The sequence below is a fragment of the Narcine bancroftii genome, chromosome 2 (assembly GCF_036971445.1).
Source record: "Narcine bancroftii isolate sNarBan1 chromosome 2, sNarBan1.hap1, whole genome shotgun sequence".
Classification (NCBI taxonomy): Eukaryota; Metazoa; Chordata; class Chondrichthyes; order Torpediniformes; family Narcinidae; genus Narcine; species Narcine bancroftii.
Genome location: NC_091470.1, coordinates 241,518,878 through 241,538,293, shown reverse-complemented (window position 1 = coordinate 241,538,293; position 19,416 = coordinate 241,518,878). Strand labels below are relative to the sequence as shown.

Below are 19,416 nucleotides of genomic sequence, written 5' to 3'. Positions count from 1 at the left end.
TAAGTTAATTAAATCATCAAGTTCTGCATGGGATAAGATGTAGAACAAATATAGTCGTTGATGTGGTGAAGAAAGAGTTGGGGTACGGTACAGAAGCAGGATTAGAGTAAGGACTGTTCTGTTCTTCTTTCTTTCTTTGGCTTGGCTTCGCAGACGAAGATTTATGGAGGGGTAAATGTCCACATCAGCTGCAGGTTTGTTTGTGGCTGACAAGTCCGATGCGGGACAGGCAGACACGGTTGCAGCGGTTGCAGGGGAAAATTGGTGGGTTGGGGTTGGGTGTTGGGTTTTTCCTCCTTTGTCTTTTGTCAGTGAGGTGGGCTCTGCAGTCTTCTTCAAAGGAGGTTGCTGCCCGCCGAACTGTGAGGCGCCAAGATGCACGGTTTGAGGTACAGAAACAGGATTAGAATAGGGACTGTTCTGTATAGCCAACAAAAAGGCAGGCATAGCTGGGCCCATGCATGTGTCCATGGTTTTACCTTGGTTCTGGAGAAAATAGGAATTGAAAGAGAAGTTGTTAAGGGTAAAATTGTATTTCTCCAAGCAGGAGAGAGTGTTGGCAGATGGAAACTAAATGGATCTGTATTCAGGAATGAAGTGAAGGATGCTGGGATCTTTCTGATGAGGAACAAATGTGTAAAGGGTTTGCTCATTCATGGAGAAGATGTGGTAACGGAGGCCAGGGACTGCTGCACAACATATGTGAACACACAGAATTATAACTATACAGCACAAAAGCAGGACATTTAGCCCAACAGATTTATGTTGACCTTTGTGCCCATCTACATTAATCCCATTTGTCTCTTTAAGAACTCTATTGTTCAGTTCTGTTCCTATTTAAGCATCAGTCTGTATATGTTTTAAAAACAGTATTGTAATTGTATTTCATTAAGATACAGACATATAGACTCTTGTCATCTCCTCTTCCTGTTTCCCTGTTCCTAATCCTCTTTCTCTCTCTCAGTCTCTTCATTCAACAAACTCTGTTAGTATCCTCCCCATGTGTCTGTTCCCTTTCAGCTCATATGTGCAAGTAGACCAGGCATGGAGATTTCAGACCAAGCACTGTACCAAGCTACCCTACTAATTTAGCGCCCTTAGTTGCAAACATTACCTTCTCAGCATAATTATGCTCAGCCATGCCACTGATGTTCCTTTCAGTGCCAGCCAGGATTTCTCATAATTCCTCGTGGTTCTGGCTTGAGCATCTTGTTCAGCAGCACATTTTAAGGACCAAAATACAAAAAAAAATTATACAATATATTCATGCAACCCATTTTCTTTTTGATCCAAGGTAATCAGGCTTGGCTTTTCAATGGACAGAACTTATAAAACTGCAAAGCTGAGTTTTGTGAACACTTTTTAATTGCCATCACAAAAATAATTAGAGCTGAATGAGAAAATAAAATTGAAAGGTTGCTCAGGGAGAATTAGCAGCAAAGTCTAAGATAGTATGGGTATATGGGGAAGGGCAGGTGGTGTTTGCATGGGAAACTTAGGGAGATGAAGCTATAATTGATCATTAAGCAATTTATTTCTGGTTTTGCAGTTGATAATAGAACCCATTTTATTTTTTAAATTCCTGTTCCATTTTCATGAAAACAAATTTATCCAATGTTTGAGAACAATTTGTTAAAAATGTTTAGATTTTTGATATTTTGTCAAATATTATGGTTTTATTTGAAAGTATTTGCGACCCTGTGTGCAGATTGTGTTATTAAAGCAGCAAGTTATATTTTTGCCTGTAGTCAAAACCTCTGAAAATAATTTTTACCATGTTTGAACTAACGATCTTTCCATTATCTCAATGCGGAGACTGAAAAAAATCACATTTTCATTCAGTATAAGTACTACGTAAACTGTTGGAACGACTGCTGTAGTAATTTGAATGAATGCTATATACTGAGCTGTCATTTACTTTTGATTTATGTCTTTATACAACTCACCAGGTGGTCTGCATAAATAATATAAACTTTCAGAGGAAGTCTGTTATTGTAAGTAATCACCAATCTTTCCTAATTTTCAGCACAAAATATAAATTCAGACTTTTTCAACAGAGCTCTTTTATGTTTTATGTTTGTAGGGCTATGTGGAGTTGACAATTTTCCCATTACTTGCAAACCTCAGTAGAATTAAACTGAATAGCAAGCAATGTCGGATTTACAGAGTAAGAATAAATGATTTGGAAGCTGCTTTCATTTACAATGATCCAACCTTGGAGGTCTGCCACCATGATTCAAAGCAGTGAGTATGACATTAGCATGATGCTCAAGTGAAGAATGATGGAAAACAAGTTTGGTCCTGAAAGAGCAGGCTTTAAAGTGGAAGATAGGCCAAAGTTTCTCTGTTTAAGAAATCTTCATCACATGTTGAACACACATTCTTCATAATTCAATAATGTTACAAAATTATGTTTAAAAAGAAAGATAATAATGTTACCTGTCCCAATTTACTGATAGCATCATATCAAAAGAGATTAAACAGAATGTGAAGTGATCGCAGTGAAAATTTGCCAAATTTCTCAAAGGCTTAACAACATGTATGTGAAGTTAAAGCTTCACCTGGCTGAGATGTCTGGAACCGGAGGATGGTCGCAGTAAGAGGTTGTCTACACAGGATAGGGTTGAGAAAACCTTTTTTTCTCACATGGGGTAGTGAATCTTGAATTCTGTGGCCAAGAAGGCTCTGGAAGCCCATTAACTGAGTATATTTTGACTTGGACTAAGATTGAAGCAATATGAAATTTATAAAACAAATAGGTGATACCTCAGTAGTGCAGAATTTCCGTCAAGTAGTCAGTTCAGTTTTGGGGAACATGAGGAATGTGAAACATGAGGAAATGTACGTTAACCTTGAAAGGAGAAAATTGCACATTTACCAGAATGTGCAATTAAGCAGGACTTTTTAGGCAAAGGATAGCAGGAAATCAAACTGTTTCATCAAACATTTGTGGATTTTGAATCAATGAAAATTCTCAGGAGCATGGTTTATAACATTTTAGGGAAGACTGTTTGAGAGATAGTACTGAATTTGATTGTGGAATCAGCCCGAGAAGCTGAATTTCGCTGGTAAGGACTGATTTGAATACACAGTTTTGGAAAAAGCCAAATTGTAATGCTGGTCCTGTTCCTGATGCGCTTCTTTTGTCAATAAATATTTGAAACAGGAGAACATTCTACCCAGAATATTGAGTTTATGCTACTTCCCAGCAGAGCAATCCCTCATTTCCCCTGCAACTTTCTCTCAGGTGCTTCAAGGGCGGCACTGTTGGCATAGCAGTTTACAGCGCCAACGATTGGGACCGGACCTGGGTTTGAATCCCACGCTGTCTGTAAGGAGTTTGTTCTTTCTCCCCATGACTGCGTGGGTTTTCTCCGGGATGGGGGGGGGGGGGGGTGGTGGTATGGCTTCTTCCCACCATTCGAAACATACCGGAGGTGTAGGTTCATGGTGTAAATTGGGCGGCATGAACTCGGGCCAAAATGGCCTGTAACAGTGCTGTATGTGTAAATTGAAAAAAATAAATTTAAAACATTTTAAAGAAGTCCATTTTGATGATTTTGTCAATTACTCGAATGAGTGATTTACAGTGGCCCAATTAAAACCTCCAAGCATATTCTTTGTATTTGGGGATCAGAACAATCAGCAGGATTAAGTCACACCCGAGCTAATTATCAAATGCAGGTAATTGAAATTGAGAGGTGGCAGCATTAACTACTGCACCACCATGAAATCTTGCACCTCCCTTCCCAAAATGTGATCCTCAATATTGTTTTTTAGATTGAAGATAGCAAAATAAAATCGCATTACAGTCTTGGAAAAGTTCATCGTTCTATCTTGCTGCCTTGTGCTAGCCTTTTTTAAAAAAATAACATTGGTTTAGGTGGAAATGCTAAAAGTTTTTATCTTCTCCAAATATGAATATAAAACAGTAAATAAAAATGCTTGCTTCACTATGTTCAGTGTCTGCATGGTGGACTAAAGTGTGAACCTCGGACAATATGTGCAAAACATAAACAATAAAAGAAATTTTGAAATTAAAATTAGAATACTAATGTTTCTCAGAACATGGAAGTAATGATTTTTTAAATCATGGTCTCTGCAATCCTTTCAGCCAACAGAATTATTCCTTTTAATTTGTTTGTGTGATTGAAAACATGTTTGCAAGACATTTGAAGAAACATTCAGAGCACAAATCTATTATGTTTATTGAATTTTGATTGACCATGCAGAATTTTCTCTGTCATTTTGAATAATTTTCTGTTGATTTACCTAATAATCTGACAACAGTATAAAGTATGTAAATTTTAATTCCTTCTTTTGTTTCTAGGCGAAATCTTAATTATTTTTCCAATGCCTATGCAGCTGCAGTGAGTGCAGTTGACCCTGATACTGGAAATGGAGAGCTGTGCATGAAAGTTCCATCTGAGCTATGGAAACATGTTGATGGTAAGTATAAATTGTCACTGCAATATTCTGTCTTTTAATCACTTATTTGTGGTAATTGATGACGTGCATGAAAATTAAGTTCACGTATTTGACTAACATCGAATGACCTGATAATTCATTAAAAAAAATATCAAGAATGTAGGAGAATTAAGAATTGTTAAACTTGTGGAGCTCATGCTTGGATGAAAAAACAACTAAGGATAATTGAAGCAAATTCCTTGTTAAATGTTAGAAAGGCCAAACTGAATAGGATGAAAGAAAAAAAGGTGGGTGTCTGATATTTTTCAATTGCATTCTCAAGGACAGCAGGCAAAAAGTACAATCTCTCCAACCAGATGGCATTAACATTGACTTCTCTGGTTTCTGTTAGGTCTTACCTCACTCCATCTTTCTTTCTTACCCTATCCCTCTGTGACCATTCAGAGGTGCTGTCCACCCCTTCCCTTTCCATTCAGAGAGAACCCCCCCCCCTCCCCTATCACAGGTTGAGAGGAGGTGAAGAAGAAAATAACACTGGCAAAAAATGATTGAGACCAGAATGCAATTATTTTAAGCGAGAACTCAAAAACGTTCACTGGGCACGTAAATGTCACTGCAGGCGGAGGCAGGATGGTTCCATTCATGGGCTAAGAAGTTGATATGTGGTTAAACGTGCACAGAAAGGCTAGAATATTAATTGAGTACTTTACATTGATGTTTATTTAAGGTTAACGTTTCTTTTATTGTCATGCCGACAGAGTTTGTGAATTTTTGTTTGCCCTGTGACAGGACACAAAAAGACAGTCCATTCAAAGACACTGAATGTATGTAAATTCGCCACCTCCTCCCTGAAGCCACCCATAGCTTCTGTTGCCACACAGCCTCCTGTCTGTTTTTGCAGTAAACCTGAGTTACAGGCATCCAGCCTGATTATTAACCTCTGATATGATTAAGAAGCTGTCAGCACCCGAGGCCTTTTGCCCTGCTCACCATTTGGCACCCTCACAAAAGAAGAATCTATAGGCACTTTCAGGTGGACCCTCCGCCTTGAGGCCAGCGACAGGAGCAGATTTAAAACTGCGAACGCACCTTTCAGGTGGCAGCCCTAAAAGGCTGCTGGAGCGTTAACTGGTCCACCTGAAAGGGCCTATTCATATCCAGAGGCTCCTCGCGGCATCTCCGGATCTGATGGAGGTGGGGTGATGCAGCATAGCAAAGACTGTCTTCCCTACCTATAATCCCCCACACAGGTGGAACCGCTCTGTTTCCAACAACAGTTCCAGCTGCATGGGGGATTATGGGTAGGGAAGAATGCCTTTGCTATGCCATGTTTTGAACCACAGAGAGTGGCCCTGGTGCAGGAGTGGCCAGCTGGGCTGTTTCAACTCGCCATCCCCCGACGTCCCCCGCTGACTGCCCCGCCCCGACGATCCTCGCTGGCCGCCCCTGCCCCAACGTCCCCTGCCAGCTGCCCCTATCCTGAAAATGTCCGCCCCTGCCTCGACATCCCTCACCGACTTCCCTTGCCCCGATGGCACTCGTTGCCCTTCTCTTGCTCTGATGGCCCCCGCCAGCCTGCCCTCCCCAGTGGGGCTTGGGGGCTGTCAGGTAGCGGGGAGTTGGGTCGTGGGCTGATGGAGTCATCAGCCCACCCCCCAGGCAGCTGCTTACAGTGGCTGCACGTTCAGGTGCATCGGCGGAACACGGTGCTCTGCTGATTATCCCTTCCGGAGGAGGGTTGGCGCCTCAGAGGCCCTTCTGCCGCATTCAGGTGATTATGTCTTTAGCTGCAAGGGGGAAGATTATGCAGCTTTACAAGGGGGCATTCAGGTCACCTGAAAGGGCCTTTTGTCAAATTTACAAATCGCTTAATTGCAGATCAGTTAATGAATAATGTAAAACATTAATGTTAATTCCTCCAGTGGTTCCCAACCTTTTACTTTCCACTCACATACCACTTTAAGTATTCCCTATGCCATAAGTGTTCTGTGATTAGTAAGTGATTGCTTAAGGTGGTATGTGAGTAGGAAGGGAAGGTTGAGAATCACTGCTCTAGACCCAATTATTACTGAAATATTTTGCTTGAGAAAAATTGTCATTGGCCTATTTCCTTTGGAGTTATGAAAATGTCCACATAGTGAGTCAATTAGATACAATTAAAACAGTGATTTTCAAACTTTTTCTTTCCACCCACATACCACCTTAAGCAATCCCTTATTAATCACAGAACACTTATGGCATAGGGAATACTTAAAGTGTTATGTGAGTGGAAAGTAAAAGGTTGGGAACCACTACTCTAGAGGTTAACAATGTACAGTATCTTAGAAATGTACTGACATTGTTGTCTATTTTTCATTATTAGAGATGAAAGTCTTGAAAGTTTATATAGAATTTTCCTTGGACCAGCCAAAAGGAGGGCTTCATTTTGTTGTACCCAACATTGAAGGCAGCATGGCTGAACGAGGTGCACATGTCTTTTCCTTTGGATATGAAAACTCAACAAGGTGAATAATTAAATTGATGGAAGTTTTAAAATGCTTTTGTAATGAGCATAGTATGTTGCGAGAACACAGAAAGAGGCCATTTGACCCATTGAGCCTGATTTATGTCTTTGAAACAGCTTTCATACCAGCTCCATTACTTTACCCTTTTTACTAAAATTCTACTGATATCCCTTTCGCATGTTCATCCATTTCCCTTTATGCAAGTTGCTATTGTGTTCGGCAGTGTCATTGAAAACTTCATAAATTATTCCATCAAATAAAATTCATCTTAACCTTGACATTTATTTTCTTTATCTTTTTTTATTTTTCTTTATCTTTTCATTTTTTAACCATTCTGTATGATTTTGATTGTTTCTGTTCAAACTTCCTTGACTATTTCATGCTACAAAGTTTATAATAATTCCAGTAAATTGCAAGAAGATAATTGTGATTTATTTCAGTGCAGTGTGGTAAAGTTTCCAGCTTTGAAAAAGGTTTGAATTGTGTTCAATTGATTCATGGTTTGAATTTCACCAAATATTAGAGATAATGAATGGATGGGAATGTTGAGGATCCAAGGAAAGCAAATACTCAATATTTGAGATATTTAGAAGGCAGAAGGATGTTTAAGCGTGTTGACTGTTTATACTTTTTTTTAAAAACTTTGTAGGTTTTGGTTTCCATGTGTGGACTCTTTCTCTGAACTTTGTACATGGAAATTGGAGTTCACAGTTGATGCCGCTATGGTAGCTGTTTCCAATGGAGATTTGGTGGAGTCTGTTTATACCCATGACATGAGAAAAAAAACTTTTCATTACATGTTAACAATCCCAACAGCAGCCCCGAACATTTCTCTGGCTGTTGGCCCCTTTGAAATACTGGTTGATCCTTACATGCATGAAGTAAGTGAAATCAAATAAATAATTTGGCTTGTTGGTTAGGAATAATTTTTTTAAATCTATTACGTGGAAATTGCATGAAAAGTTTAAACATTAAGAGCGAACATTTCGGAAATTCAAGCAATAACAGTCTAGCAGCAAATGAATATTCATTTCCTGAAAGCTAATGACTGTAAATATATTTAAAATTGTTGTAACGGAAAGTAATTTGGAAAATGTAAATTGACAGTGTGACTTCTTCATCAGAGATGTGAATTTATAGAATTGACTGCTTTGGTAGAGTGTTGTAAAGCCTGTTGAATTGTATGAGTTAAAACAAAAATGCACAAGAGGAAGCAAGATAAGGAAGAGGGGGAAGGCAGATATGAGGATATATTGATGAGCTTGGACAGATGGGAGGAAACCTTTGATTCAGAAGCCCTGTTGAGGCCCTTTACGTCAGGTAATAGTCTGTCATGTTTCCTAAAATATGGATTCATTAAACACCTTCAAAATAGTTAAGGTCAGAACAGACACCAGACAGTGGTCAGAGAACACTGATGGGCAGGATAGATTTTCAGAGCCTCATTAAATAACTGGCAAGATTTGGAGGTGATAGGAGACTGGGGTTCTATGGCAATTTTTGCCACTGTTGCACTGCATGAAGCTTGAGCCCGCCCCACTGCTTCACATGTTTGTCTGGCGTAGCAATTTGGGTGCTGCAATATACCTGACTTTCACTGTATCATTCCCACCTTAGGAAATTGACTGAGCCAGGCCATTTGTAACTGAAATGTTTTATTTGATGCCGAGTGGAGCTTTAACTGTTAATGTGCTCCATCGCTAAAACTGATGAAATTCACCTCTATGGCACTGCTGATGCTTCACCTCATCTTTGATGAAATCCTCATTGTGTCTTTCTAATTTCTAGATGGTTATTTCAATGTACCACCAACTGATATCCTCCTACCTTCCATTCCATGTAAACTTGTGGATATCCAAAACCACTGCTATACTTTTGCTGGGTCCAAGTCTCATTCAACTCTGACAAAGTTTCAGTTTCAAAATCACCTTCTTTATAATGAAGCCTCTCATTTGCGTTATTACTTTGGTACCCACTTTATCTCCCTTCTTAATGACACACTTTAAAGCTAAATCTTTGCCCAAATCCTGTCATTGGTCTTGATACTTAGTGTCAATTTTCTTGTTTGTGTACTGAAGTGTCATGTGAGGCACGAATGAGCGACATCTGTTATTATAATTTTCATGTCGTAACAAATTGCAGTGGAATAATATTAAAAATACTTTGCTGTTTAATCTAAAAGACAAAAATCTTCACTAGTATTGTGAAGATACATTTTATGGATTATGATTTGATTTATATCAAACACATTTGGGAAAATGGAGAAACACAAAAATTGAAGATGGTGGAATATCAGAATTCTTAACAAATTATCCACGGACATCTATTACAAACCAACTGACTCCTCCAGTAACCTGTGTTATACCTCTTCCCACCCTTTCTCGTGTGAGAATGTTATTTTTTTCCAATTTATCCATTGCATTTGTTCCCAGGATAAGGCCTTCTACTCCAGGACATCTGAAATGTCCTTTTTTAAAAAAACCGTTTGACTTCTTGTTGTCATTAATTAACCCCTAATTCATATCTTCTCCCCACCTTCCACCAGGCAGAACAAGGAAAGAGTCCTTTAATCCTCACTTTCCACCCCACCAGCCTCACCATCAGGCTCATTATCAGCCATCACCAGCCAAGTCTTCCCTTCCCTATTGTATCCATTTTTAGCCGTCATCTGCTATTCCCTCCCCATCCACCCTTCTATCCTCTTAGATACTTCCTGACGTATAAAACCTTTCTCTAAATCTACCCCCTCACTTTTGTCCAGGGCCCAAATAGATCTTACAGGTGAGTCAGCATTTTACATGCACGTTGTCCAACTTAATCTACTACATTTGGTTTACTTGGTGTGCTCAAATGTAGATTTGGTGACTGCTTCACCGGGCCCCTGCACTCTGTGGGTCTAAGCTTGAACTCCTGTAACTAAGCATTTTAATTCCCAAAACTCATTCAGTGTCAGGGAGAGTCCAAACATACACACAAGGAACAACTTATCGTATTCCTGCTGCACTGCCTTAAACCTAATGGCATGATTTTTCAAATTTTAGATGACCACCCACTACATCTGCTTTCACTGGATTTATGTTTTTTTAATACCTACTTCTGTTTTTGTTTTCTCTCTTTCTTCCCCACCACCCTTCCCAGTAGTCTCTACCTCAACCATGTCTCTTGTCCTAGCCTACTTTCTGTCCAATATCCTGTCACCTGGGTCCCTTCCCAGCATCTTTCCTCTTTCATATACAAAATATCAACCTCTTTTTCCCTCTGTCTTCTTAAAGGGTCCCAACCCAAAACATTAACTGACCATTTCCACCTATGAATGCTGCCTGACCTGCTGAGATCAGCACCTCATTGTTTGCTCATATTAGAGAAAATATTTGTTTCATGTATGAATAAACTGATTGTTATTGCATTCAGAGTCAGTTTTGGACCAATCTGTCACATTTGATGAAATTCAAAATTGTTGTAAATTTCCCAGTCCTAATTTTTCAGCAAACATGCTACAATTTTTAGAAAAATCTTGGTGTTGTGATCATCAGACAAAATTTTAAAAATGAATTGCTGCACAAACCTCCAACTTACATTATGGAAAGTTTATGTTTTTGCACATTCATTGACTACTTTATGAGAAACATTTGATGGGAAGACCAATTGGAATGTAATATCCATTTTTGAAAATTATTGTATGTACTTTAAAAATGTTATAATTGAAAAATACACATGAGGGCAGCAACAAGCAATGGATGGAAATAGTTTAGAAAGAACTCAACAGTACAGATGTTATGACTAAAATTTAGACCTGCATGTTTCTGAAATTATTGCCATTCAAATAGTAATATTGAGGCAAATTGTTTTGCTAGTTAAAACTATTTTAATAATTTGGAAATAACTAGCTAAGTTAATTAAAATTGACTAAACTTGACCAAAGTTTCAAAGCTTTTGAATTCTGCACCACAATAGATTGGGAATAAGGAGAGAAAAATTAAGCAAATTTGTTATATCTATCTTCATGGAAAAAAGCACACAGGAAATATCCTGGAAACATTGAAGGACTGCAGGTACGGAATGAATGAGGAGTTTAAAAAAATCATCATTCATAGAAAAACAATTATTGGAGAAATGAATGGAACTGAAAAGTGAAAAAAAACCTTGTATAGGGTTTTGAATGTGGTGGTTGTGGAGAGTTCTTTAAAAATCCATACACTCTAAACCTGCATCTCCAAACCTTATATGTAAAGGAGAGTATACAGGGAACAATACACCAGTTTGCATGGAGCCGTAGAATCATACAGGATGGAACAATCTTTATTATCCAAGTTATCCATTCCTGGCTAGTCCCATCGCCTACATTTGGTCCATTCCCTTCCAAACTTTTTCTTTCGATATTTGTCCAAAGGTCTTTTGACCACCAAAATCTTATCTGCTTCAACTGCTTCCTCTGGTAACTCGTTCAGATCTGGAATATCTTCTGAGAGAAAAAGTTGTTTCTCAGGTCCCTCTTAAATCCTATCATCTCTCACCTAAAATTCATGCTGTCCAATTCTAGATGTATCTATCCTGGGAAAAAGACTGATGCAAGTTGTATGTTATGAGTAGTAAGGCAAATGCTTGAATCTTTTATAAAGAAAGTGGCTTATGGGCCACAGAGGTAATAATAAAATTAACAAGTAGAATCAACGTGGATCTGCGAAAAGGGAATTTGATTATTAGTATTTATCAGAAATGATTCAGCACAGTAAAAGTTTATTTTGGCTATTGAAACCTGTGCCATTTAATAACACCCAATTAAACGACCAACCTTGTGGAATTTTGGAGAGTGGGAAGAAACTGGAGTAAAACCTATGCATGTCACAGGGAGAATGTCCAAACTTCTTGCAGACCATGTCGGATTTGAACCCAAGTTGTTGATGCTGAAATAGCATTGCGCTAACTGCTACAAAAACCATGCTGCCCTGAATTATATTTGCTCGATCTTTTGAAAGTTTTGCACTTGTGATGAGCTTAATAAATATGAGAAAACTAATTGAAAAGATTTTTTTTTAGGATTTGGATTTTTGATGATCATGCTAACTTGGGCAGTTAGGAGGATGACTGGGGAAGCTTCACAGTTAGGAGGCAGAAAGTGAATCGGCAAGGATATTGTGCAAAGATGTGAAGTCATCCACTTTGCTTGGGAAAAAAATACAAAGTTTTATTTTAATTGTGACAGGTTGAAAGATTTTGGTGTTCAGAGGGACCTGAATGCCCTTGCACATAATCACATAAAGTTAACGCTGAAATTCAGCAAACATTTAGGAAGGCAAGAGATAGGTTGACCTTTATTTCAAGAGGGTGTGAGAACCAGATTGGAGGTATCTTTCTCAAATTATATTGAGTGCTTCTGAGACTGCTCTTGAATATTGCCAAGCGGTTTTGTCTCCCTACCAAAAGAGTGATATATTGGTGATAGAGGAAGAGCAACAAGGAATAAGGATTCATCAGTTATATTTCTGAGATTGTGAGTTTATTTGGTATGAAGAGAGATTCAACAGACTAGTTCTAGAGTTTAGAAGAATGAGAGAAGATCTCAGTTTAAAATCTTGTTTTTTTCAAGGTGGATGCAGATGTGATGTTTTCTTTGGTTGGAGTGTCTTGAATTTGTCTCAGACTAAAAGAGTCAACCATTTAGCACAAAGATGAGGGGAAACACATACAGGGGATAGTAGATCTTTGTAATTCCCTACTTGAGGGGGTTTTGGAGACTCATGCTGAGTATATTAAAGAAAGATGTCAGATTTTTAGAGATTTATGCAAGTCGAAGAATGTCGGGTTATTGCAGAAAGGAGGCAGTGAGGTTAAAGATCAATCGTAATCTCTTTGGAAGGCAAAACAGGACTGAGGGATGGTCTGACCTTCTTTCTTGTGTTCTTCCATGGTACAGTATTTATAAAATTAAAAACTATTCAAAATCATACTTTCTTTGTTGGAAATCTTCAAGACATGCTTAATAAAGATTTTTTTCAAAAAGCTTGAATATTAATTTTTCTCTAGTTGTGTGAAAATGTAAGCACAAGTGTTCCATTTAATGTTGCTAATAATTGAACTGAATGAATACATTGCAGCATAAGTTGTATGTGGAGTGAAATTAAATGCAATATCTTTCATTTTGATGTAACCTAAAAAAGATATATTTGTTACATTGGAAGGACATGTTTCACGTTTTGATGTCATACTTTCCAGGTGACACATTTCTGCCTACCCCAATTGTTGCCACTCCTGAAACACACCACATCCTTCCTTCATGAGATTTTTGAGTTTTATGAAGAGATTCTGACCTGCAGATACCCCTATGCCTATTATAAGACTGTATTTGTTGATGAAGCCTATGTAGAAGTAGCATCATATGCATCTATGAGTATTTTAAGGTGAGTTGGTTGAGACCATCTCTTGCTGGAGATGTTGACTGATCAGTAGAATGTGTGCAAATATTTATTAACTGCCTGCTCAAATCAGATTGGCAGAAGCTTCTGGGTAAATTGAACAGTTGAAAATAATTTTCAAAACTATTGCTTGACAATTAGCAAAGCAGTTTGAAGCTTCAAATGAAGTATGGTACACATCTGTGATGCTTTCATTGGTAAAGCTGCAGACCAGAATAACAGGAGGATTATAGGTTTCATTTAATAATTTGTGCTGACCAACTGCTATTTGATAAGGAATGTATCCCCATGCAACCACCTCAGCTCTAAGAAGAATAGTCCCAACTTCTTCATTCCATCCATTTAAGATGAAGCCGCTCAAAATCTCTCTGCGCCCTTGTTAAAGCCTTTGTATCTAATGAATAAGACATAATAACGCACTGGTGTCCAATGTTGCACCATGGGTGTATTTCCACTCCAAACTGAAATGAGTTAACACATTTGGTTCCAGGAGCAGTCCTGTAACTTTAGATTATTTTGAGCTTTCTTCAATACTGACTTGTTGAAAAAACTAAATTATCATTCTCCTTTGTCTCTGATATTTAACTTGATTTAAAGAAATTGAGTTCATTTTATATATCGAACCAATTTAAATTAAGCAGGTCAACTAGACAGGGATGTCCACTATCTCCTTCACTGTTCGCTTTAGCTATAGAACCCTTGGCAGAACTGATAAGAACAGAAAATAAAATCAGTCTATTTGCAGATGACATCGTAGTATACGTAATAGAACCAGAATTATCAATGAACGAATTACATAAGAAATTGAAGGAGTATGGAGAAATATCGGGGTACAAGATCAACGCAAATAAAAGTGAAGTGATGCCAATGAATAATGCGGATTTCACAAAGTTTAAGAAAGAATCACCATTTAAATGGGAAACACAAGCAATCTGATACCTAGGTATTAGACTAGATAATAATCTAGGCCATCTATACAAATTAAAGTGTCAGCCATTAATGAAGAAATTACAAGATGACTTGGAACATTGGAAAGATTGACCACTAACACTGATAGGAAGGGTAAATTGCATTAAAATGAATATCTTCCTAAGGATACAATCGTTACCAATTCCTTTAACAGAGAAATTCTTCAATGAGCTAAAGAAAATAATAAGGAAATTCTTATGGAAAGGGGGGGAAACTGAGGATAGCGCTAGATAAATTAACAGAATGGTACAAGCAAGGGGGCTTACAGCTACCAAACTTTAAGAAGTATTATAGAGCAGCACAATTAAGATATCTATCAGATTTTTATCAAACAAGGGGAAAAACTAGATTGGACCAGGTTAGACCTAGATAAAATAGGGGAGAAGGTACCAGAACATATACTTTATAAGTGGGATGAAAAACTGGTGCAACATAGAAGTTCGCCAGTACTGCACCATCTGCTCAAAATTTGGAAGAAGATTCATGTAGAAAGGAAAAAAACAAATTACCAACTACCAAAATTAATATTGATGTAAAATCAACTAATCCCTTTCACAATAGATAACCTTTCCTTTAGAGAATGGGCGAGAAAAGGGATCAAAAGAATAGAAAATTGTTTTTTGGGAAATAAATTATTATCTTTTGAACAAATGAAGTACAAATATGGTATAACTCACGGTACAATGTTGGCATACCACCAACTGAAAACCTACTTAAAGGACAAATTGGGAAGCAGACTGAGAATACCAGAAGGAAGCAGCTTTGAATATGTGATTACAAAAACAACGATAATAAAAAGATTTATAACAAACATGTACATCAAGCTGCAAGATAAGGAAAATGATGAAATAAGCTGTAAACCTAAACAAAAGTGGGAACAAGATCTAAACATAAAGATAAAAAATGAAAAATGGGAAAAGCTATGCTCCGGAACTATGTGAAACACAATAAACACGAGGTTACGTATGATACAATATAATTGGTTTCACAGGCTATATATCACGCCCCAAAAGTTAAATAAATGGGACCCAACAGTATCAGATAGATGTTTTTGCTGTAAGAAGGAAACGGGAACAACAGTACATGCAATTTGGACATGTGAGAAAGTGGAAAAGTTTTGGAAAGATCGAAATCAGGTATTAAATAAAATCACAAAAAGCAACATACCAAAAAATCCAGAGATCTTTCTTCTAAGTAATATAAGAAGTAAAGAATTCGGCCTCAACTTGGATGAAGCACAAAAAAGATTTATTATGATAGCCTTAGCTGTAGCAAAAAAATGTATAATGTCAACGTGGAAATCAGAAGAGAGCCTGAGAGTACAGCAATGGTACATAGAAATGTATTCCATTGGAAAAAATAACATATAATTTAAGAAGTAAAGTCACAGTTTTCGAACAAATTTGGGAACTGTACATGGAACACAACAGAGAGGGCCTACCGCGGACCTCCACCCCCTAAAATGACAGAATGAGAAGAAGACGAAATGAACTGACCCAGTGTGTAAAAGTAGATGACACAATTTTCTTGTTTATTTTCATTGTGTGACGACATTGTTTAATGGGTTTATTGTATTGTATATGGTGAACGTTGAGTGGGTAGGGAGGGGGGGTGGGAAGGAGGGAGGAGGAGAAAGGTGAGAAAATGACACTGTTTATTCAAGAGGGAAATGTTTGTGTGTAATTTGGTTAATATGGTTCATAGTGTGAAAAATAAAAAAAATTTAAAAAAAGACACTAAGAATGCAAATTAGGTGATGTATGCTGCTGAACAGGTCAGAGAATTGTGCATCCAACCGAATAATCTTCTGATTATTAAACTGAATAAATAGAAAACTGGAACCTGCAAAGGCACAAATTTTCTATCAAATATCTCATCTGGTAATCCATATTTTGTATCAAGATTCAGAAAGCATGCAGTTAACACAAGATTTAAAATAAAAGTGTGTTTGACTTCCAATAAAAAAAGAAATTGAATTCCTTTTCCCTCTATCTGGTATGACATTTACACAAATATAATTCTCATTGTTTTGTCAATTTTCTTCACAAATACCACATCAATTTTTATCAGTGGGAGCAATTCCTTGGCACTTGCACCTTTCTTGCAAACTCATATGATCGTTATTCATCTGCAATGAATTTTGATTGTAGTTGATGAGATTACCAACCCCTGTAAAAGTCAACTGAACTGACATTTGTACCATTAAGAGAACTAAGTATTTACTGAGATTGACATGCCTCAGTAGTAAATAATCTGTGCAATCCATTACTCATTTTCATCTGATGCAGAGGTTCGGTGAGATCAGCAAACTAGAAAAAATCCATGTGGCTCTGCAGGAATATGGAACTTTATCAAACTCATTTCCCTGATGTTTCAGTCATACAATCTGGAAAATAAAAACTGAGTCACAAATTCAGTCAGACATTGAAGTTAAGTTGGATTGTTCCACACAGGGAATACAAGTTTGAAGTAAAGAGTGTGCCCTACAGAAGTTCTGGTTACATAGCTTATCTAAAAATAATTTACCACATTAGGAGTAAAGGAATAAAAAAGCATGAAAATCATAATGATACATCCTGTAAGAGCAGAAATTAAGTTTTGCTTGTTGGTATCATTTCTGCATGGGGAAATATCTAATGACTACTTTGTGCTGTTTAATGTGTGCATTCGCAACAGGACATTGTTAGACTGTTCCAAGATATGAAAGTCTCTAAATAAGTTTCATGATCATTGCCAGTTCTTTCAGTTGTTTTATAGTTTCATGTGTTTGTTCTTAACTTTGAGACACTGTTGATGAAAACCATTGCCAATTGTTATGTTACTACCATGAAGTGCAAGTTTAAAGAGTGAATATGAAAGAATTGACAACTTTCCAGTAATTTGAAAAGCTGACTAAACACAGTATTTAGTCTTAATTGAAACTTTATTATCATGAGACCATAATAATTCTTTTTTAAAAGTATCTTTTGTTTGTAATACTTGTACCATTTTGTCACCTCTCATTTAGCACAAACCTCCTACACAGTGCCATGATTATAGATCAGACGCCACTTACCAGACGATGTTTAGCACAAGCACTGGCTCAGCAGTTCTTTGGCTGTTTCATTTCCAGAATGTCTTGGTGAGTACGGTATATAAAACAGTGGAGCCAAGAACATCTTAATAAATTTACCTCATTGATAGTTTTGTGTATTGACTCTCTCAGTACAATTAAAACTTCGCAATATATTTACAAAAATTATAACAAACAGCCTGAATTAATATTGTTATCAGCTTGATTCATTTGATGACATTTGCCTCGCATTAATAAAATAGCTGGTAAATTGATGGAAGGAGAAACATTAAATTGGGGCCCAAGCTTCCTGTTTTAGTGACTATAGTATCTTGTTCTTTTCAAAGAAGTCTTAGCAGTTCTTATCAAAATATGCACTTGGAGCATTATGAAATGGTCATGACGTTTCCATCGTGCAATTTGTTGGTTGTGTATGTCCAGGTTGACAACAAAGACTAAACGTGGGGAAATAATGGCACTCTCAGGTATCCAAAATATCTAAATGGCTCTACATATTTTCAAGCTCCTTCATTAACCTCTCAGACTAAGATTAAGACCCACAACTTTAAAAGTCTTGTTAAGCAATTTTTTGATACACTGCACTAAATTCTAGAATTTTCTGGTTGATGATTTATTTTGTATGATTAAATCCTGGTGTCTCATTCAACATCTTTTTTTTAAGTTTGAAAACATGTTCATCTAGAATTTAATCAAACACTACTTGAGTATATCAACAGGATTCTTGGAACATGCAACAATGAAATGTTTAGTTTATTTGAATGACTAAAATGATTAGTTGTTTTTTAATCAAATGATATGTAATCTCTTGTTTAATGACTTTCAAAATAATTGTGAATATTAAAACACATTTTTGACAGTTTATTGTAATGTATATTTACATATTTCATTTTGAATATAGTGTCTTGATCTTTGTACCATTCTTTGTGCAAAATCTTCAGAATCAGGGGCTGTATTTGAGTAAACCGTGCTATCGAACATATGCACCAAACATATTCTCAACCTCAATTCCCTTTTATGTAATTTGTTTTCTCATCTTTCTATTTCATCTAACATCACTGGCAAAGAATATAACTTCCAAGTTGACTTAGACACAACTGCAATTGGAATGTAAAAAGGACTTGATTAGTTTACCATGCCACGATTCCCTTTGGGAAGCACTTAGTAGATATGTCTGATTTATGATGTGCACTTCTGCTGAGTAATAGTTTAAAATTAAAACATTTAAAGGGATAGTTCACAGGCAAATGGATGCATAATGATTTAGTCTGCTGTGTTGTTGACAACCCAGCAAATAAATCTTATTTTGCATATTGATCTTTCTCATTAATGATTTTTTTTGCTACCATATTCATCTATCAGCTAGAGATTTTTTAAAATCTGATGAGGATAACTGATTCAAATAAGCAGGAAGATATATTTTCCAGCATCTGTAATATTGTACTCATATAAGAGGCATTTTATGCATTTTTCCTTTTCAAAACTATCTAATATGTCCTCTTAATGATAGATCTTTAACAATTTGAAATCATTGGTAACTGCAAAAAGGGATTCCCTTTCATTATAAAGAGCTTTAATGCCAATATTGAAAATCTTCTAATGAATGATGGGTTCATTTGATTTGGGCCCTTTATTCAAAGGTGGTTTTCTTTCATTGTAATGAAGTGTTGGCTTTGGATGAAAGAGGAAGAATTTTACAGAGTTTTAATTATCTTATAATTAGATCCCATAATTGGGAAACATGCAGAGTTTGAAATCTCTAAGGAAATTTGAGGAAGGCAAATTTTGTGGAAATGAGAAAGGATCTAGGAAGAGTGGATTGGGGGAAATGTTGCTTTCTGGCAAGGTTGTGTTAAGTAAGTGGCCTTCAAAGGCGAACTTTTGAGAGTGCAGAGTTTGCATGTTCCTGTTAGGATTAAAGGCAAAGCTGACAGACATAGAGAACCCTGCTTTTCAAGGGATATTGGTGATCTGGTTAAGAAGAAGAGGGAGGTGTATAGCAAGTATAGGCAACAAGGAGCTGATGAGGTAC

General features: G+C 37.0%; 1 protein-coding gene across 5 annotated transcripts in view; it reads left to right on the top strand.

Annotated features, from left to right (window-relative positions):
• Positions 1–19,416, top strand: part of taf2 (TAF2 RNA polymerase II, TATA box binding protein (TBP)-associated factor) — a 147,694-nt gene that overhangs the window by 7,113 nt on the left and 121,165 nt on the right. For all 5 annotated transcript variants that reach the window (XM_069920591.1, XM_069920590.1, XM_069920593.1 and 2 more), the window contains exons 2-8: positions 1,941–1,994; positions 2,084–2,244; positions 4,331–4,449; positions 6,791–6,932; positions 7,582–7,813; positions 13,146–13,330; positions 17,322–17,435. In XM_069920591.1, the coding sequence (XP_069776692.1) occupies positions 1,941–1,994; positions 2,084–2,244; positions 4,331–4,449; positions 6,791–6,932; positions 7,582–7,813; positions 13,146–13,330; positions 17,322–17,435 (1,007 nt within the window). The remainder of the gene's footprint in view (positions 1–1,940; positions 1,995–2,083; positions 2,245–4,330; positions 4,450–6,790; positions 6,933–7,581; positions 7,814–13,145; positions 13,331–17,321; positions 17,436–19,416) is intronic.